At 41.0% G+C, this 23,013-nt stretch overlaps 1 protein-coding gene across 1 annotated transcript in view; it reads left to right on the top strand.

Moving 5' to 3' along the window:
• LHPP (phospholysine phosphohistidine inorganic pyrophosphate phosphatase) overlaps window positions 1-22,609 on the top strand; it is a 183,108-nt gene extending 160,499 nt beyond the window's left edge. Inside the window, exon 7 of the mRNA XM_067465794.1 lies at window positions 18,914-22,609. Coding sequence (XP_067321895.1) covers window positions 18,914-19,010 — 97 coding nt within the window. The 3' untranslated portion in view covers window positions 19,011-22,609. The remainder of the gene's footprint in view (window positions 1-18,913) is intronic.
• Window positions 22,610-23,013: the final 404 nt, after the last annotated feature.

Below are 23,013 nucleotides of genomic sequence, written 5' to 3'. Positions count from 1 at the left end.
ATTTGTGTTTGTGTACGCTAGAATCTGCCCTGAGTCCCCTCAGGGAGAAACGGTGGAACACAAATAAATTATTATTATTATTATTATTATTATTATTATTATTACTATTATTATCCTTGTATCATGCCAGCTTTTCCAGTTGTTTCTCTTCAATCCTGCTGTTGCCTGGGATTGCAACATCGATGATCCATACTTGGTATATTATTATTATTATTATTTTGTGTATAATCTTGTATAGATTTCAGTGCTGGCCACATTGTCCATTCTTCAAACATCTTTATGCTTCAACAGCACATCCCTTGTTTTAATCCATTTCAGGATGAAACCAAGCAGTGAACCAGAGAACCAAAGGCTTAGCCTGAGATGGGCTGCGATCTCTCTTCAGCTGTGCAGAATTTAGCCACAGCTGAGAGCATCTGTCCCACTCTGTTAAACACTTGAGTTCTTTAAATGCAAATACAAAGTATTATCACGCTATAAACAGATTTCATTTCTTTATATAGGCACTTCCTGGAGAAGAGTCTTTCCGTTCTCTGCCTACTTGTTCTCCCCCACCCAAAGCCATATCAAACTGATAATGTGAAGGGACATTTCTTTAGGATGGTCTTATTAAACATGCTCTATCCATTTTATGTTTTTCTTGAGAAACTTGTTTCCCAAAGTACCACATTTGTTTTATGTTGCTTAGCCTGGCAGAACAGGTAGATAGAGGTGATTACCTGCACGACTAGGATGAGTCCATAAACAATCAGCTTATGCATAATGTAAAGGCCTATATCAAGTATATATTTTTAAATTATTTCAATGTACATTTCTGGATACAGGTTTTTAAAAGTGCAGTTAAACTATCTCATGTCACAATCTGGCCAGTTGTGGAGAGGAATGACTCCATCCCAGCCCTAAACACAACATCCTTCTGTTTGTTCGAGCTGATTTGTTGTGGGTTTCTTTTTGGTTTTTAAGTCATTCGCTTAGTAGTCTAACTCCACAGAACAGTAACATTTTATCCTATTCTACCATAGTTAATTCTGGATGGAGTGGCTTCTCTGCAGGCCTTTCTTTGCTCGCTAGCTTTTCTCTCATCTTAAGAATGGCTTTTGCTATCTTCTATCATAAAATCATATGATTTGTCTCAACTTGTAAACTGTTTTTGGGAAGGAGGCAGTATCTTATGTCACAATATTTGCAGATATTACCATGTTTGTGAAAGCTCTGCTTGCCATGGATGGAGTCTACTCAACAGTTTGATGGATCACCCACTTCATATCGTAGCTCACTCCCATTCAGCTGCATCCAACATAATGCCACCAGTTATGTGTTCAGCCAATAGGTCAGTGGTTCTCAACCTGTGGGTCTCCAGATGTTTTGGTCTGAAATCCTAATAGCTGGTAACCTCACCGGGATATCTGTGGGCACACAGGTTGAGAACCACTGCAATAGGTTCTGCTGTTTCCTGTGGTTAGCCACCTGTTAGCGAGTCCCAACTAGAATAAACCTATTGAAGCAACTAATGAATGGACAGTCAACATGTTCTTTGTAGATCTGTATACACATTATACAGGGGCTCGGTTTATGGAAAAGAAAATACTGTGCCCTCACAAACCCAACTATCTCCATTACTATGGTGTGTTCTGCCATAGTAAATGAACAAAATGTATCAAATTCTCTTAAATATGACCTGATTCCTTTGTTCATCTACAGCAGTGTTTCTCAAACTGTGCTTCTCTAGGTGTTTTGGACTTCAGCTCCCAGAAATCTCAGCCATTTTACCAGCTGTTAGGAATGATGGGATTTGAAGTCCAAAACATCTGGAGGAGCACAATTTGAGAAACTAGTCTAGAGTGCTGCAAACCTAAAGTAAAAGAAAGGTTTCAGTGTGTAATCCTATTACACTGGGATCATATGCAAACTTGGGTGAAAGCCCTGTTGAACTCATTGGCATCTACCTCTGAGCAGAGAAATACAGGATTACACTGTTACACTGGTTATGAAGCACCTGTGTGGAGACCAATTTCCATACTCAAAGTCCAACACAGCTTTATTTGGGCATTCTGAGTAAGTGTGAAGTAAACACATGAAGAGAGGAGTGTGTTAGTCTCTTGCCTTTTTTCTGTTGCTTTGCTCTCATGGAAGCCAATAAATACAAAACAGTTATTTCTGTATCTATGGAGGCTTTCCATTATATTCTGAAGTCCAACTTTCCAGTTAAGGAAATTTCCTTCATACAAGAGTTTTCCTGCTTCAAGTTTATAAGTTTTCTGAGCAAAGTGACAACAACACTGTCCTGATTACTAATGGCTAATGAGGCAAGATGGATGGATAGGATCCTTGAAGTAACTGGATTGATCTTGAAGGAGCTGGGGGTGGTGACGGCCGACAGGGAGCTCTGGCGTGGACTGGTCCATGAGGTCATGAAGAGTCAGAAATGACTGAACGAATGAAAAACAACAAAATGAGGCAAATGGTTTCTAGAGATGGTGCCTGTTAAACAGGGATTTTACACACAGTTCTGTTTAAACCCAGATTATTTATTGATTTATTTATTTCATTTATTTCCCGCCTTTCTCACACTGCAGGGGACTCAAGGCGGCTTACAATGCTGCATGATCAACATAACAATAAAACCAATATAACAATAAACAATAAAACCAATATAACAATAAACATATCCTATCAAACTATTACTTACTTACTTACTTACTTAGGCGATCCCTCATTGTCCAAGTAGGATTGTCTTCCAAGGTCGGTGTACTGGCGGTGGGTACATAGGTGACTATGGAGCCCTATTCTTGATCTGCATGTTCTCCCGCAGTGAGGGCATTGGTTTCCAGGTGGAAGGTGGCCCCTGTTGAGATTGGTTTGACGCACCTTCCTCTTGGCACGTTTCTCTCTTTCACCCTCCATTTGTGCCTCTTCAAATTCTACAGCACTGCTGGTCACAGCTGACATCCAGCTAGAGTGCTCAAGAGCCAAAGCCTCCCAGTTCTCAGTGTCTATACCAGAGTTTTTAAGGTTGGCTTCGAACCCATCTTTAAATCTCTTTTCCTGCCCACCCACATTCCATTTTCGGTTCTTGAGTTCGGATTAGAGTAACTGCTTTGGGAGTTATAATGAACTATAGAAACATAGCATTCTGCCTGGAAACCAATTGTATTGTTAAGCTATAGGATCTTTGCCTTTTGCCCATTCGCTAGCATTACGGGACTTTAGGATGTACATCTATTCCAGCCCAATTTAGAGGAAAGGTGATTGCAGACCAAGTTAGGTATTAATTAATTTTGATAAATAAATCCAAATTTACATGCTGGTAGCAAACAATGTCAAACAATGAGGTTCCCTTTATTCAGTACTTCACGCTTTCAATATTTCTAAAGCATGAATGTTCCCTTGAGCATAAGCCTACATGCCATATTTCAACTTTCCCCACCTCACAATTTTGAATTGGTCTCATCTTCCCTCACCTTACTTGAAGAGTACCAGCTGGGGATATATGGTGTCTCTGGACTGGTTAGAAAGGATGTTATAGTCTTTTGGTTATCTGTATAAATAAAAATGTAATGTTCGTTTGTGGGATTAACAGAACTCAAAAACCACTGGACGAATTGACACCAAATTTGGACACAAGACACCTAACAACCTAATGTATGTCCTTCACTCAAAAAATGATTTTGTCATTAGGGAGTTGTAGTTGCTGGAATTTATAGTTCACCTACAATCAAAGAACATTCTGAACTCCACCAATGATGGAATTGAACCAAACTTGGCACACAGTTCTCCCATGACCAACAGAAAATACTGGAAGGGTTTGGTGGGTATTGTCCTTTGATTTCGGAATTGTAGTTCACCTATATCCAGAGATCACTGTGGACTCAAAAAATGATGGATCTGGACCAAACTCTACAAGAATACTCAATATGTCCAAATGTGAACACTGGTGGAGTTTTGGGAAAATAGAATCTTGACATTTGGGAGTTGTAGTCACTGGGATTCACAGTTCACCTACAATCAAAGAGCATTCTGAATCCCACAAACGACAGAATCGGGGCAAACTTCCCACACAGAACCCCCATGACCAACAGAAAATACTTAAGGCCATCCAGTCCAACTCCCTTTACCAAGGCAATAAACCATAATCAAAGTCCTCCTGACCTCCTGACAAGGAGCCATCCAGCCATAGAGATAGATAGATAGATAGATAGATAGATAGATAGATAGATATGATTCACACACACACAGATATAGTATCATAGATTTGAAAGGGACCCTTACAGAAGGACAATGATATGTTGTATGACCCAGGGTGGGCAAACCAGACACTCTCCACATCAACACTGACAAAGAAACAGCAAGAAATACTGTTTACTCACAAGCCTAAAGAAATTACAAATATTAGAAACCAACATTTTCTCATTACTTTATTTTCCAGATCAACAGACTGGGCCACAGCAACGCGTGGCAGGGGACAGATAGTCTCTTAATATACATGAAAGTAAAAAAAGGAGAGGGGAACCTTCTGCCATGGAATTTTAAACTTGCCTGCTTAATCCATCATTTCCCTCAAGGCCCTTTTTATATTGGGTATAGTATTTCTATCTGTAAACCATGAATAATATGTGACATTTTGTTGACCCCCACCAGGATAAGTATAGGGAGCACACACACACACACTATCTATATCACAGTAGTAGAAATGCCGGTTCCGGCTCTAGACTTCAACCAGCCCAGTACTCTCACTTTACAGCGGAGGCATTCTAAGTATCCAACACATATGTCAAACTTAAACACATGCAAAGCTTCTCACAGCTGCTACTTTAGCTTTTTAAAATGGAGACACAGGCTGTAAAGGCTTGCAGAGGCACTGCCTCTTTTATGCCCAGATATTTATTTTATGAAAATATTTCCACCCTGCCTGTCCAGCTGAAAAATGGGGTGTCAAGGTCATTAATAATAGCCAAGATAGAAAAAGAAAAGTAGTACAGCATACAGCAAAAAGCAACCAAGGAAGACAGCAATCTGATAGATCTACTTTACACATATTGGGATAATAGCATTTTAGACTAATGAAGAGGAGAATAATAATAATAATAATAATAATAATAATAATCTTTATTTATATACCGCTCTATCGCCCCGAGGGAACTCAGAGTGGTTCCCTGATAACATAACAAAACATACAAAGTAAAATGACATAACCATAAGATTAACAAAGCAATATAAGCATAAAAATTGTCGCCATAACACACATATATTAAAAGTAATCCTGCCTGTTCAAGGCAATTTAAAAATATAAAAGGCCGGGCCAAGATTTGTGCAAGCCCAAAAATTCTAGGGGGCCCGGGAATTAAGTGCAATGCTATGGCAGGCAACAATAATATTAGGTATGGGTCTGTGGCTGTTCATTCCGAGGCCAATTAGAGGAAGTGATCTGGGTAATTGGTAGGAAAAATAAGGCCGCGTTCAACAATGTGTAAGACTGAATTAGAACTGGTCATTTTCAAAGGCTTGTTGAAACCACCAGGTCTTCAAGCTTTTACAAAAGGAGGGGACAGATGGGGCCTGTCTTATTTCTCTTGGAAGGGCGTTCCAGAGGCGGGGGCCACCACCGAGGAGGCCCTCTCTCTCATCCCCACCAACCGTGCTTGTGACGGAGGTGGGACTGAGAGGAGGGCCTCTCCGGAAGATCTTAGAGTTCGTGCCGGTTCATAGAAGTAGATGTGATCACGGAGATAGGCGGGGCCCGAACCATTTAGGGCTTTATAGGTCATGACCTGCATCTTGAATTTGGCTCGGCAACTTATCAGTAGCCAATGAAGCTGTTTTAATAAGGGTGTTGTATGCTCCCTATAGTTTGCTCCAGTAAGGAGCCTGGCTGCCGCCCGTTGTACCAGTTGAAACTTGCGGGCCATCTTCAAGGGCAGCCCCACGTAAAGCGCTTTGCAATAGTGCTGTTTGGATGTAACCAAGGCATGGACCACCCTGGCCCAGTCATTAGAATACAATTCTCAAGAAGCTAGAGATCAATCTGATCTTAAGGGACAGGATTTCTCTCGGGCAAGATGGTACGGAGGAGAAAGCCCAACTATGACTCTGATGGTGATGGGACACAAAGTAAACTTTCCTGAAGATCCAAATGGATTAGCAGGTTCATCTGGAGGGAGAGCAGGCCATTTGGTCTTGGGATACTTCATGTTTTAATTCTACATGGGCCTGAGTAGACCTTCTTGGTAGCTACTCCAGCTTGTGGAACATCCTTCCTAGGAAGCCTAAACCGGTCTCCTTCCAATTGTTGGTTTGATGGCAGACAAACGTTTTTTTGTTCAGAAACTGACTGGTCTTACTGGTGTTTTGTTATCACTTTTAAATTATATGCAATTTTGCTATTATAGCTTAATTGGGTTTACTACAGCCTTTTGAGTTTTTATTTATACCTGTTTTTAATTGTGTTGCGAGACACAATGAGTCCCAGTTCTGGAAAAATGGCAAGATGTATCTTAAATAAAATATTTTTTAAAAAGAAATAATGCATTTTATAAAATAATCTCTGTTCAGAGTGTCTGTTTTGTCCTTCAGTCAATCTCTTGGGCAGAATAAATAAAATATTAGAAATAATTAATATATTTTAAAATTAAATGTATTGGTGATTAAACACAGATTATCCATTCTACCAGAAAGGATAAACAAACTGATCACTGGGAGGTGAAAGTGTTGAGCTAATGGAAAAAGTTCTCCTGAGGTTGAAATGATATCTGTCTTGGCACCCAATGGCACAACTCCCAGGAGGCCATTCCTCGTACAGAAACTGAGCTTGAAATGAAGCCAGAAACCACTGCAGATGAAGATCGGAATGGGGTTGTGCACTTCAGAATCAGCTTGGTTCTGGTTAAAGTTCTAGCTGCCAATTTCTGAGCCATCTGAAGTTTCCAAGCATAACTATCATGAAGTTTTACTATCATGAAGTTTCCAATTCATGAGAGTTGTCCTATTTTTATATGATTAAATTATCCCATTATTTTGTCTAAAGGTCCCTCTTCTCCAAAAACATGGGTGCAGCTGGCATCCATCAACTGAGCTGAGTAAAAGCAATGCTGTTCTGGGAATACAGATGGAGTATCCCTTAGCCAAAATGCTTTGGAATTTTAATTATTATTGATTTAGCAACACCTGTATTTGCACTGCGTATACAAGGAGATATCTTGAGATGGAGCCAAGTCTAAACATGAAATTCATTTATGAATTTATGAAATAGAGTTTGTGTACACTGAACCATCAGAAAGCCAAGGTGTCACTGTCTCAGCTATCCATGTGAACAGTTTTGGATTTTGGACTATTTCGGAATTTGGAATTCCAGATAAGTGATGTTCAACCTGTACTAAGATCCATCAAGGACTCATTTTAGAAGTTATCCAAAATGGACTGTAAATGTCTTTCCTCATCACAAATTCTAACTTGGGTCTGTTAGCCCTCATGGCTATCTTATGAATGGGAGAACACCAAGAGCCCTAGTCGTCAACAGTCCTGCTCCGTTCTTGCAAACTCAAGGCTATGGCTTCTTTGATTGAGTCAAGCGATCTGCAATGTGGTCTTTTTTCTCTACAGCCTTCCGCTTTTCCTAAAATTGTTGTCTTTTCCAATGAGTCATGTCTTATCATAAGGTTGTTGTGCTACTACGGTTCCTTTTGTTTCCTTTGGCTGAATCAAAAGAGTATTGAAACTTGTATGCCGAGGCATTTGAACTGAAGTGTTACAAATTTGGTAATGGAGATTTAGAGTGACACCCAGCTCCCATTAATTTGATGGGCAGATGGGTCCCTCATTCTGCCTTCTGTGCCTTTGATTTTCTCCCCCTTTGACCTTACTCTGGATGAACTACTTTCCTGTCTAGTGGGCAATGACATCATATTTCCTCGGCAGCAGTAGCAGTGACCCATCAATAGGGAAATTTGGCTGTAATGATAAAAAAAGTGTCCAACTGGATGCCCATAAGCGTACACTAAGCACAGTTCTTGGCGTGGGTACTCTGGGATTCCTCCCTTCAATTAGGAAGACTAAAAGGGGAGTGAGAGAGGTCAGACAGAGAATCAGCAGGAAGCGGGGTCGGGAAAAGATTTCCCTGACCTATCATTCCCACTCATTAGCAAGAGATGGTTTCTGTGCCTGCGAGGCTATATAATTAGCTTTCCAAGGCCATGTGATTCCCCTAGCCATAGGGAGAGATTTGAGTTTCAGATGTACATCTATTATTTTTAACTCATAATTTTAGAAAAACCGTAAAGCAACAAAAAGTTAGCTGATTAAGGTTGGGGAATTGGTCTATTATGAGGTCTAGACAACAGTTCTATTCATTGGCACCACATTGGATCGGGCCACTGCCAAAACATGGGCTAGCATGTGGTAAAGAAGTACTCTGAAGTTCTAGGCTATGTGCCCAGTCTTATTTTTTTCCCAGGGAACAGCTGATAGTATCACTGCAAAGGGCTTGTTAAGTGTTATGTCAGTGAAGTTCTGAAAAATAGACCAATTTGTACTCACACAAAACAGGGGTGCATTTGTGTCTTTCACAACAGTGGCTAGCAAATGGTGTCATTCCCAAGAGAGAATCAGGTATAAGATGACCACTGTGAGACAAAAATACTTATTTAATTATTATCATGCCTTCTTCCAGTAAGAGACCCAAGGTGACCTAAGAGATTTCTTCAGTTCAGAGCCAGTTCAGAGCTATTTAGAATCTCAACCACAGGGCTTCCTTACAGACTACAATCCCTAGGATTCCATAGGATGTTGCCACTACGGTTAAGGTGAAATCATAGCACTATAACTGCATAGTGCAGTGTTTCTCAACCTGGGGGTCAGAACCCCGGGGGTGGGTCATGAGGGGGTATCAGAGGGGTCACCAAAGACCATCAGAAAACACATTATTTAGTATGTTAGTCATGGGAGTTCTGTTTGCCAAGATTGGTTCGATTCCATTATTGGTGGAGTTCAGAATGCTATTTTAATTGTAGGTGAACTATAAATCCCAGCAACTACAGCTCCCAGATGACAAAATCAATCCCCCCAGAACCCCATGAGTATTCAAAATTGGGTCACCACAACATGAGGAACTGTATTAAGGGGTCGCAACATTAGGAAGGTTGAGAACCACTGGCATAGTGTAAAAGAGCCTGGTGGCAATTGCTCTGTATACAGTGGCAAGAAGTAGTAATTAGCAATACGACACAAGAGTGGCATGTAATTCTGCCAACATTCAACTGCATCTTGACCTTTGGTGCATAAAGCAGGTTAGATATACATGCAGATCTTTAGAAACAAGCAGTAATTTCCTATTGAACCCACAACTCACACCCTCTCATAAGTCCATGTATAAATTTCTCTAACAAGGAAAATACTTGATTTTCAGAAGTTTAAAAATAGCTGATGGGCTGAGATGGTAGGTGACATTAGTCAGTGTTTGAGAAGGAGAGAAGTTAAGTCCTCCCCCCCCCCCCCCAATGCTATTTATGTCAACCGGTTTCATTAAATTAAACTATCAAAAATAGTGGCTACATCTACACACAGCAGTTGGAAGGGTGTTTAAAAATTATGGGGACCTTTCATACATGAAGGTTAAATGTGATGCTTCTTTTCTAGTCCTGATTTTATCAGTTAATCTCTTTCCACCTCCACATTGAGCACATAGCTATGGGACAGTGGGGGTCCCCCCTTGGCATGTGCCCCCACCCCTCTGGGCATGGATAATTAGCAGTGAAATTTGGACTAAGAAGTTAAATATTAAAGTCTGTCTTTCTCATGTGGGCAGTCTGTGTAGCCTCTCACCATCTGTGGGGAGTGGAATAAGGCAAAAACTTTCATATACTGGTCAACTATGCACATGTTTTGCACCCAAAGGGTTTTGGGTTAAATCCCTGGCATTTCCATCTAAGGTTGGAAAAGACCATGGGAAGCTGTTGCCAATCTATGTAGAAATGATTAGCTGCTAATTATTAACAGATGCTGCTGTGGATTAGTTAAATAGTACAATTCATTCTGACATTAGGATGGCTGGTGGTAAAATTGCTTTCAAATAATGCTAGATGTGCATACAAAGAGCTTACTTATGCTAAACCAGAGCTTGGAAAAAGACGGTTGTCTGTTTTTGCATACCAGTTTACTTTGATCCAACTCTCACAACTTTGTAACTGTGTATATAAACCTGAGTCTAGCATATTGTGATCCACCAATCCATCTGATTAAATGGATTGTTGTCTATGAAACTAAGCTGGCTGGCCTTAACACTTCATCACATAGAGACATGGAAGCATCTTAGTATGTTGCCAGGCTGCTTCCTTGACAAAGCCTGCCAGACACCATCACACAAGGTAAGGATACTTCTAGTAGGGCTCCATAGAAGAAGTATCCTGGCAGCGTGTTGGGATGCTTTCTTTAGAACATGGGAGGCTTCCTGTGCTGTCGCGCGCTGGGCCTATAGCAATTGGCTTTTGAACAGGACATACTCTTTGTGCCCAGGGGGAAGCCGGGGTGCCTCGGATGAGAGGCCCTATGGGTTTTCCTATACAAAGTCTTTAGAAGCTTAAAAGTTTAACAAAGTTCTTTATTATTGCTTAGGTCTTCAACAAACAATCTTAGATCTTCAACAAATCAAACAAATACTTCAAGGCTTTGAATCAACTGGTGGCTTGCTTAAATCTTGTCCACAAGGGACAGACAGCTTGCTTGGAGAACTATTTCTTTCCTTTACGAGGAAAACCCTTTTTGACCCCTCCTTGGGCAATCTGCTTTCTAGGCTTTGCTGGTGTGGGCCCTACTCCCAGCCCCAAATTGCTTCTTGGGTACCCGTGTAGACCTACCAGCCAAGGCTCTGAAGAATTTCCAGATGGAGTCCTTAGGATTTTTCCCACGAAAGTTGTAGATTTATTTCTCCAACCCCAACAAGGGTTGTGCTGTAAAGCTGTTTCTCTTAAAGCCTTTCTTTAGAGACTGTTCTTAAAGCTGAGAGGCTGTAAATTCTCCAGCCAGAGCTTTTGGGACTGTTTGCCCCAGGACTTTGTAAGAAACGAAGCGGTAGCAAACTTTCACATCCTGTAGCTGAGCTTCCAACTGTAAGACTGGAACTGAGCTTCCAACTGTAAGACAGGGGGGAAAGATTCCCTTTCCCCCCTGAACCTGGAAAAAAGGGTGAAACTAAAACTTAACAATGATAGACAAGTGGCTACTTCCATGAATGCAGTCTGGCCATGAAAGCCTTCGACAATACGGTTATAGCATCATTTTTCAAAAGGTTGTGACTTCTAACAAGGTCACGCCTTTCCAAAGATCATAAAATCTCCAAAAGGTTACAGAAATTTCCATTTTTCAAAACTTAGAAGGCTGGATTGGATCTAGATTTACGAATCTGCAACTGAGTCAACGGAAGCAGACTTCCATATTCCTGCTTTACAGCAGGACCTCTTGCTCCTGGAAATAATACACAGAATGCCTATGTTGGTTGGGGAAGTCTGGCAGTTGTTGTCCTAATTTTCCCAAGTTCTTCACCCTACTGTGGTAATAAACATTGAGGGACATCCCCATGTCATGCAAGATTACTTAGAAGTAAGTCTCACAAAGTATATTGGGACTCCTTCCTAAACTAATAATCATAGAACCACAGCCTTCCTAATAAAGATATCACCATATGACAGGCGAATAGAAACCAGGTAGTTTTCTATTTACCTTGCACTCACCCTATGAAACTATGTGTATTTATTCTAAAACACATGCGATAGGTTTGGAATAACTGAGGTTCTCAGTTGCGGAAAGTTGGCCTTGGTCCCATATAACAAAATGATTTCATTTTTTAAAAAAAATAGTTCATGCTATGCTTCCATTTTATAGAAGAGAAACCTGAGCAAGAATCCTCCCGCAGTGATTGTTATCTCAACATTATTAACTTTTTAATGTTTGTCAGGGATCTGATGGAGCCAGATCCTTAATGATTTAACAATGCTGTTCACTGTCATCTGTTGCCTGGAAGCCACAACAAAGGAGTTGAAATGGAGTTATAAGTCAAAACTCTCCACTAGGCTTTCGGATGACCCTTTCCCAGTATCTTCAGTTTAAAAGGGCAGCAGCTTGCCATCCAGCCCATCTTGTTTGAATATTCTGGTAGGTTTAAGGATGCTTCCTTCTCAGGTATGTTGAAAATAAATAAATAAAAGGTAGGTCAAAAATACTCACAGTAACAGGTCAAAATATATTCTTATCCAAAGCTTAGAAAGCTACCTTAGGGAAGCTGTAACTTCTCCCAAAATAACATTCTTGGGCTCTATGAGTCTCTAATTTGAAGTTTACTGTCCTTGGCAAGTGCTTCTACATTTGAGCCTGCTGACTTGCACTAGAAGAAAAATTGCAACAGGAAAAAAAGAGTTCTGGATTGGTATTTCCTGACCTTTAACTAATTTATTTGTTAGGTTTTTTGGAGGAAATACTTTGCTTTCCTAATGGGTTCTACTGGAGGAAATGGTACAGATGAGCCCATGTGTCAGCTGTGTGGTCTGTCATAAACTGTGCTGGTTGACCGTTTGTATATATAATGTATAGAATGTGATAACAGTTTGGCAATTGTTTCTTGGCTCCATCAGGACTTTGACAGATGCTATTTACTACACATGTGGAAGCACCCAGGTCCAGATACTCCTGTCATAAACAAGTGTAATTTTTACCAGATTGCATGCAGATACCCTTTAGGTTTCATCAGCAAGACCATCAGAAAAGTTAGCCATCATGCTGTTTCATGTGTCCTATTGTTGCAAAGACATGTTCTTTTCTTGCAGTAGTAAATAAAGTAGTTATATACTTAGCAGCTAAAGGAAAAAGCACTGTCCACGTGAACTAGAGAAAAGTATGGGATTATCAACCCATTGAATGCAGATTTGGTCATTCTTAGCATTACACTCAATGTGATGGCTTCTGTCATTGATACTTAGTCATTACTTAGGCCCATTATTTTATTTTATTTTTATTTATTTACGGCATTTCTTGGAGGGGACTCAGGTGGCTTTGCATACAGGCAACAATTTGATGCCTTAAAACACAATGTACACTTAAATATTAAAATAGAATTAAAAAGTAGATTAAAAACAATTACAACATTGAAAAACAATACATTCAGTTAAACACATAATCCACAAGCATAATCCGGGCTGTTCCAATGGTCAAGGCACATTGTTCCAAGCCTATCTATTGGACAAGTTCTCTAAAGGCTTGGTCATAAAGCCATTTTTTCACTCTCTTGTGAAAGGTCAGGAGGTAAGGGGTTGATCTAATATCTCTGGGGAGGGAGTTCCACAGCCGAGGGGCTATCACTGAGAAGGCCTGTCCCTCGTCTGCGCCAATTGCACCTGGAGGGAGGCGGAACCAAGAACAGGGCCTCCCCAGATGATCTTAAACTCCACGGTGGTTCATAGAGGGAGATACGTTCAGACAGATAAGCTGGGCCAGAACTGTTTAGGGCTTTAATAGTCTAAAGCCAACACTTTGAATTGTGCTTGGTAGCAGATTGGCAGCCGGTGGAGCTGACGTAACAGGGGAGTTATATGCTCCCTGTACGCCGCTCCGGTGAGCAATCTGGCTGCCACCCATTGGACCATTTGTAGCTTCTGAATAGTCCTCAAAGCAGCTCCACATAGACCATGTTGCAGTAGTCTGTTTGGGATACTACCAGAGCGTGGATTGTCGTGGCCAAGTTTGACTTTCCAAGGTACAGGTCTAATCTAATATTGGGTGAATCCAACTGTTTGAATGGGTTTATACAGTTGGACAATGATTTTTTTTAAAAAAAATTGAGGCCATAATGATGAGACATGTGGAACTGTTTGGAGCATTATAATAATGCTCCATACAGCCCCCTCTCACACTTTGCCAATACGTGTGACAAGCTAGTAGGCTATTTTGCAACAGGACCCACTTCCTGGCTGCTGCAGAAATGCATCTAGCCATTAGTGTGGCTTAAAGGAGAATGGGAGCCCTTCCACACAGCCCTATATCCCAGAATATCAGGCAGAAAATCCCACAATTTCTGCTTTGAACTGGGTTATCTGAGTCCACACTGAGTCCCAGTTCAAAGCAGAAAATATGGGATTTTCTGCCTTGATATTCTGGGATATAGGGCTGTGTGAAAGGGCCCTGAGATTCCAGAGTGATCCCATGGTTTTGAAGGTATGGACACTTATATTGAGCTGGATCAGACCTCATTTACTATTTACATTTCCAACAAATCCACTGCTGTGTCACAGGGCATAAGCAGCTCCCTGTCAGAGACTTGCTGCTGACATCACTTCCAGTGAAGTCATATCATGACACCCAGGAAATGCTCCATTGCCAGCAAGTCTCTATCTGGAAGCTGTTTCTGGTCAGCAATGCAGTGGCAATGGTCCCAAAGTGATCTGAATGGTGATGCCCCCAATGTGCCCTCAGCTTGGCCAGTGTTCTGGATGTCAGCACATATCGTGTGCTGATATCTTACAAGTACTCTGGGATGTTGTGTAGCAGTGTTCTGGATGCACAAAGGATTCTGATGATACTCCCAGACTGGATTTGGGCAGCCCTCTCATTTACCCGAGATTAATTGGGTAACTGTAGACGCAACTTTATTGATCTTAACTGAGGAATTATGGTGAGGCCTATGACAGAAACAGTGGTCACATTTTCATCAACTAACATACACAAAAAATCACAAAAATCTCCATATCATCTGAAAGCGAATGAGATGAATGGTTCTTAAATACCACCATGATTATAACACAGATGAAAGGATTTTTTTTTTGTATTGCACAATGTATGAAAATCTCTTAAAGGCCTTAAAGTGGTTTGGTTTTGGGTTTCATACCATTCTTGCTGAAAGCCAAGTGTACAACTGATAAAGTGAAACTTTTGATGTATCTTCTGGCACACTTCATATACTTCCATTCCAACTATTCCCCGTGTTTCATTCATATGAATGGAAAATTTGTATTTTGAAAAGCCTCAAGGAAGTTAATTCTTGATATTATGATTCAGATGATGGATAGCACAATAGTTCACCTTGAGAGTGATGTTTTCTTCCAGTCTGATGTTCTAACTTGCTGTTCAGTCTGGTTATTGCCTCAAAAGGTGTGTTAAGCTTATGTGTAGTATAAACACTCTGCTTTTTTTCCTAAAGGAATGCAATTTTGAAATTTTACTGAAGAAGTATGACATATTTTCAAAATAAAGCAGTCAAGCCTCCTGCTGTGAAGTAAAACAAATGTTTCGGTATGACAACAATCATTTTCATCCCATTGAATTAAAAAGTAAAATACCATTGGCATGGGAACCATTTATTCTTGTCATTTGCTTGCAAGGTTCTGGCAGCTCACTAAACCCTGATGTGTAAAAAGGAAAGAAAACACATTCCTTTTGAACATTGGACTTTATTTTTTAGCTCTGCAAAGGAAATTGCAAAACAAACAGCAGATTACCAGATGGGCCTATGTATCAACAATAATAATAAAAAAGAAAATTGAGCTCAAGGTTAAAGGATACCAGGATATGACTCTTTGCTACAATGTCCTAGCTCTAAAATTACTTATTTAAGATGAGGAAAACACTATCAGGCCTTCCCTGGGTCTCACCTTAACACAGCCGGTTTGGAATCCTATATTTGTGTGATGTACACATCTGGAACATTTACAGCAGCGGTTCTCAACCTGTGGGTCCCCAGATATTTTGGCCTTCAACTATCAGAAATCCTAACAGCTGGTTAACTGGCTGGGATTTCTGGGAGTTGTAGGCCAAAACAACTGGAGACGCAAAGGTTGAGAATCACTGTTTTACACAGCATTGGATCTATTGGCAGTGTTCCATATTCAGCTCAATCTAGCTGACCACACCTCTAAAAATCAGGATTGCTCCAGAACCTGCAAGAAGCTCCAGAATCAATCCTATGTACCACTGACCCACATTAATAACTGGCCACAGGACTTCTGTTGAGAATCCAGCTACAGATTGGGTGAACTCCCCCAACGGTAGAGTCCACTTTAGTTTGGCCATGTACACATGACGTAAGAAGGATTAGGATCTTGGAGAATAGATTCAGGAAGTGAGCGTTTTGGCTAATCCTCTCAACCTTGATCTGTATCATCACCATCATACCTTGATTGAGTGAAATCCATCTTTTCCTTTAACGGATTTCTAAAGTAATAGGTGCTTCACAGAGTGCATCTTGGTGACATTTCTCCATGTCACAAGCATCCAGCACCTCTGTCCCACACATTGACTGCATTTGGGGCTCCCTTTATTGCTTGTCCAGGACGAGTAGTGTGTAAATACATGAAATTTACAGCTCAAGTTCCACTTTCCTTTGCCAATTAGTACTTGTAACCTTCTGTTTCCCAATGCTTTAAAAATTGACTGCTGGTCAGTCTGTCTCTCGATCCATCCTGATATGTATCTTATTCTGACAAGTGTCCATCTGTATGTCTGCTTGTGGTAGGGATAGACCACAGGTGGGCGGTTTTTGCAACCTTGATCCTTTCAGGCTCCACCCCTGTTTTACTGAGATTGAAAAAAATGAATTGCCTATCCTAGAAGATTTTAGGAGTGACACTTCATCTTTTCAGTTGGTCATAGGGTCCCCCTACTCTGTTACCATCAAAATGTCAGGGTTTTTCCAATTCAGAAGCAGATTCCTTACTACTACTGGTTTGGTGTCTGTTGTTGTTTATTTGTTCAATCAATTCCAACTCTTCATGACCTCATGGATCAGCCCACACCAGAGCTCCCTGTCGGCCGTCACCACCCCCAGCTCCTTCAGAGTCAAGCCAGTCACTTCAAGGATATCATCCATCCATCTTGTCCTTGGTCAGCCTCTCTCGCTTTTTCCTTCCATTTCCCCCAGCATCATTGTCTTCTGTAAGCTTTCCTGTCTTCTCATTATGTAGCCAAAGTACTTCATCTTTGTCTCTAATATCCTTCCCTCCAATGAGCAGTCGGGCTTTATTTCCTGAGGCATGGACTGGTTGATCTTCTCACAGTCTCAGAATTTTCCTCCAACACCACAGTTCAAAAGCATCTATCTTCCTTCACTCAGTCTTTCTTATGGTCCAACTCTCACATCCATAGCTTACTACGCGGGGGGCGGGGGGGGGGTGGTTCGTGTCTATTTCTTAGAATTTATAATAATGGTATCACAAAGGATCCGAAGGACAGAAAATTGGTTTCTGAGACTGGCCGGAGTCACTCACCCATGGACAGTGGACAATCAAAGATGGATAGTCTCAACATTTTTGCTAAGTAATTTAATTAAGATAAGAGCTTTCTTCACGTCACGGCATCTTTGCTTGACAAACCTCCTTCCTCATAAATCAATATCTTCTGGAAACTGATATTTTAAAAATTATCTCTCTATCTGTGTCCAACTAATGAAGACTAGCCCTTGTGGAGTTTGCAAGGAATTTAACATGCACAAGACCCTCCTACAGTTTGATGATTTGAGGGATAGGATCAGAAGGGAAGATACTCTTGTGAGTGTTGCCTCAAGAACCAAAGCGTAGACCATGTTCTGACAAGTTATCTATTGACTGTAGCCAGCATTTACATCCCTTGGGAAATGTCTGTTCTCAGACAGAGGAAATATTCTACAGTAACTAAATATACTCTTGTCTTTTACACTTTTGAATAAAGGAAATGGAGAGTGACTGAAGCTGCACTATATATTCTCATGCCCATCCCTAAAGTCTTTAAAGTGTTGAACCAAAGTCCTAGGATGTACACTGAGTTCTGAGTCCCATAATAAATGAGTCCCAAAGCTTTTCCCTGCAGCCATCTGGAACATTTGCTGCAGAGACCCTGGAACAAAATATAGTTTGAACTTTACATCCAAAGCTGATGGAAAGAAGGAATACAGAGAAGGATGAATTAACAATGAAGAAGGGACCAAAAAAAAAAAAGCTTTAGCCCTGGCTCTAAGATGTTGCAATGAAACCGGTGTTGTGTTTACAGAGCATGCCTAGACAAAGTATGCATGAAAATAATTGATGATGATGACAATGATGATGACAACAACAACTTTATTCTTGTATACCACCACCACCTCGGGGCAGCTTACATACGGCATAGGGTGCCAAAAAACAAAGCATAAAATTAAAACAATTTAAAAATACAATTAAATATAACATATTGGCATGTAAATAATCAATTTACTCTCGAATGAGGTATATATCTTGCAACTTTGCTCTATAAAAGTTATGTCCTATACCCTTACTTAGGACTGACCTGCCTGGTGTTGTTGGGCCTATGTTAGCCTGTGCTGTTTAGAGTGATGAGGGCTGTAGTTCTGCAACATCTGGCCATGTACATATTTCCCTAGCTCTACTGTAAGTGTAGGTTGTCATCACTGAAATGGCTGAAAATATTTCCTAACCCAACCACATTAAATTACATGGAATTTATTGTTCAATTTTATGGAATTCAGTTTGGAAAAGTCACTTTTTGGGGGGACTGCAACTCCTGGGTGGGAGGTTGTGTGTGCTGTAGTAAAAATGTAATTTGTTCAAGTTCTACATAAATTGTGCAGACATTGACTTGATATGCAAGCTGTCCCAACTATCATTAAGCAGGCATTTGCACAGACCAATGTGCCTTTGGTTAAATGATCACTAGCATGATTTGCAGCAATTTTCACTTTTAAGTTGTTAGGGAAAGTGTGGTAAGGATGAATCACTGTAGCAATGAATACAAGATTTGGCTACTGTTCATTTTCACTATTGCCCTGTTCATACATTAGTCAGTATGCCTGACAGAAAGTTGGCACCACAGAAATCTAAGCATGGTGTGCTTCCCAAATAGTGAGATTATGTTGCTCACCATCATTTACATGTTCATTCTTTCTTCCATTTACCCTTTCTGTTTGTCTCCTCTGCAGGCCTTGTGATGAGCAACACCCAGAAGTGACAGCAAATGGTTATGTGAACAACCTTGCAGAAGCTGTGGATGTGATTCTCAAACAACTGCAGAAGTAAAGGTGTTGCAGATAGTGTCTTGAAGTCAAAAAATGACTAGTTGAATGTCATGTCCTTGGCATAACTGTGAACATGTCTCAACCCATTTCTTTTTTTCTCCTCTTCTCCTAGTTTTTTGTGTGATAGTCACTCACAATATATATTTACCTCAAAAGACAAGCTCTTCTAACATGCCTTCCCAGATAGTTTTTTTTTTGTCATGTCAGGAGCGACTTGAGAAATTGCAAGTCACTTCTGGTGTGAGAGAATTGGCCGTCTGCAAGGACGTTGCCCGGGGGACGCCCGGATGATTTGATGTTTTTATCATCCTTGTGGGAGGCTTCTCTCATGTCCCCGTATGAGGAGCTGGAGCTGATAGAGGGAGCTCATCCGCCTTTCCCCGGATTCGAACCTGCGACCTGTCGGTCTTCAGTCCTGCCAGCACAGGGCTTTAACCCACTGTGCCACCAGGGGCTCCACTCCCAGGTAGTGAAAATAGTCGCCCAACGACGCCCAGGTAGTTAAAATACCAACTACTACCAAGCAAACAACAAGGGAAAAATAAGATTGAGGTGGTTTGTGCTCCCAACCTAGATTGTTTTCACTCTTAACTCTCTAACCCAGTGGTTCTCAACCTGTGGGTCCCCAGGTGTTTTGGTCTACAATTCCCAGAAATCCCAGCCACTTTACCAGCTGTTAGGATTTCTGGGAGTTGAAGGCCAAAACATCTGGGGACCCACAGGTTGAGAACCACTGCTCTAACCATATTATTTCACTGTGACTTATTTCCTCACCTGTTCTGTTTTCTGGAAGACAACTCAAATAAAAGGATCTCTTTGTCTCTAGGTAATTCTCCTAAATAAATTAGTGCAAAATTTGTCTACAACTTAATTGAGACACAGCAAGATTATATTTTTATTACCCTCCATTCTGGTGGTTTCTCCAGCATTCAGCAATGTTTGTTTTTGGAGTACAAATCCTGGCGTTCTCCATCCAGAGTCGTCATGCTGGCTGAGGGGCTCCAGGAGTGGAAATCCAAAAAGTAATGTTTCCAAGTTCTGGGTTTTATATACAGGCTCCCACACAAGAATGGAGAGAAATCATTATCCCGAGAGCAGAAGGAGAGAGGTGTTAACATGGCTGTTTGGCGGCACTTTCATTGTATATAGTCCAATGTGCCTTTCTTTTTCAGGACATTCTGGAACAGTCCAGTTCACAGCAGAAACCAATTCAGCACCATTCTTATGGTAGCAGACTGTAGCAACAACAAGAAATATCTCCCTTCTCCCCATTTTTGAACGTTTCTGCATGTGGTTTTGGGGAGAAAAAAGTGTTTTAATAAGCCAGCGAATGGATGTGAAACATTTCGCCATGTACGTTGCCCATTTGAAGTATAGGAGGAATGGCAACTCAGGTGTTCAAGCCAACATTCGATTCACTGGTATGCACATCTGTTATTTCAGTTGCAAAGCCAAGCTCAAAGGCCCACTATGGGTTTTCTTTTTATAATAAATCTGTCTTCTTTAATCTTAAAAGTAAGAAATCATTCTCAGACAAGTGAGTGGGTTATTTTGAAGCGGGTTCAAGGGATTATTGAAGCTGTTTTCAAAAAGGTTTGGCAGGTAACTGTTATGAGGAAGGTTTTCCCCTATAGCTTACTTGCCTGACTTTTGTGGGTGTTGTAAGATTGCTTCACCTTCCTCCACAACCCTTGGAAACCCAGCCATTGTTGTCCTTATTTTGATGGTCTTGGAGATAGCCCAGACTCCCATGAGTGGTCTGCTTCTGTCTCATCACATTGTTTTTCTCCTCCAAGAATAGCCTTGCATGTTGAGAGCTATCTTGTGATGGCTGGATACCAAGCTGAAAGAACTGGTGTTAGGTTTCCAGGGTTTAGAGCCAAATGATTATCCCCTCTGTTGCTGCTGCAGCTTGAAAGTAATCTTCGATTAGGAAAGAGAGAATAACAGAATTGTGGTTTTCCCTAGCACTGAATCAGAAGCATATTGCTCCTCTTCTTTTTGCCATTTCAGCATTCTCTTGAATGAGATTTGAAGCAAAACTTAAGGGTTACTTGGAATAGCAACGTCCCCTCCTTTGTTATTTCCATATAGGCTACATGGACTAATTATGGTCTGCTGAATACAAATCTAGTCCTTATTTAATTTCAAAGGCTCTGCTCATGTGTATGCCTAGAATCCACTAGGTGTCATTCATGTGTATTGGGGGGGGGGGGTGTTGAGGAAGAAGATGTGAGGTCTCACATTCACACCTAGCACCTATCTCCAACAGACGAGTTCTTTCTCCCACCCTGGACTTTCCACCAATATATAAACCCAATTTTCCTAGTTTCCAACGGACCTTACAACCTCTGAGGATGCTTGCCACAGATGCAAGTGAAACATCAGGAGAGAATGCTTCTAGAACATAGCCATACAGCCCGAAAAACCTACAACAACCCACTGATATTTTAGTTACTACATTACTCGAATTTTGGGGAAAGTAGGAAACATAATTTGGTAGAATCCTTTGTTTTATCCCCTTTCTGTGCCGCTGCATCCCTGGTGCAGACTTAGGTTCATGACCTCAGTGGGAAATACGGTATGACTGTAATTGTGATGTAATTATTTGCAAATGGCAGTCTGAAGCAAGTCTTTCCTCACAAATGCTAGCTATATATTGTTCTATATATGACTAGAAAGCAGATATCATGGGATTTAATGCACGTTAGGACTCTGGTGGGAAGTAGGAAGACTAACTTCTAGTTTGGGAAGTGCCCATATTTCCAGCAGTGGGTGGGCTAAGTGTAAAAACCGGGCAGGGCCAGAGGGATTCCTTGAAAATATGGATAATTCTGCTCTGTGCAAGTTGATCACAACTCAATTCCATATCTGCCAAATCGACAGTGAACTGCAGCTTTCCGGATCACAGAGCACAGCTCAATTCTATGCTATGTTATCTTCAGTCCCTGATCTGCTGATTGAAGGTAATAGGAGGAGAAGCCTTTAGACCAGATGTGGAATCCCCAATGACTGCCTCCAACCTGGTCCTCCATTTTCCCCTTTAACTCTTTCTCTTGCACTGCGTTCCTGATCTGGCTCAGTGCCCCAACACCTGCTGTTTGCGTTGGAAGGAATAGTTGTAAATTCCTGATCCAGATTGGCACAGCACCAAGATGCAAAAGGTTAAAGCCTTCACACTTCCCACCACAGTCCCAGTCTAAAAAGGGTCTCTTGCACTTGCTATTTTACTCTTTTAGAAAGCGTTTGTGCAGATACTAACTGTATGGGTTATAGTGTTACACTGAGTTTTGCCTTAAGCTGAGTTGCAAAACATCCCTAGTTTACAGGAGCTTTCCGAGTCACATAACACTGGTGTTTCTTCGAGATTGGTACAACAGGAATCTTCAGAGGTGGTTTCATATTTCTCCTCATAATAATCCCTAAATGTGTTTATGTGTTGTCTGTTGGCAATTGCCTGAAGTAGCACATGTTGGTTGTATCAAAACAAAACATACATTCTGTTACAGATCCATCCATAAAGCACTGATCTGCAGTAACACGCCTGGCTTCATTTTTTTGTAATGAGCTATCTTAGCAAATAAAGTTCTTTGAAACCCACCTGCGTTCTCATCCCATCCTTCATTTACATCAAGTTGTAAAACACTGTGTGCCTTCAAGTGGATTTATGGCAACCCCAATGAATGTATACTCAGCATACACTTGGCATTAGGAGACATCCTGTTTGGCAGGGAGAGAGGGGTCCTCATAGTAGTTTAAGCCAGGCTGGAAGATGAATTACCAAGGCCCTGAACTCTCATAAGAAATATCTCATAATATTAATTGTACTTTGTTTACTTAGTGTTTGAATCGAGCAAGAGTCAGCATAGTGTGGTGATATGACTGTTGGACTACGTCTCTGGGAGATCAGGCGCTGAATCTCTGCTTAGCCATGGGAATCCACTGGGTGATCTTGGGCAAGTCATACCACCTTTGCCTCGAGGGTGCTTTGGATAATTAAATCT

This window comes from Anolis sagrei, chromosome 3 (genome assembly GCF_037176765.1).
Source record: "Anolis sagrei isolate rAnoSag1 chromosome 3, rAnoSag1.mat, whole genome shotgun sequence".
Classification (NCBI taxonomy): domain Eukaryota; kingdom Metazoa; phylum Chordata; class Lepidosauria; order Squamata; family Dactyloidae; genus Anolis; species Anolis sagrei.
This window is presented reverse-complemented; position numbering and strand designations above follow the sequence as displayed.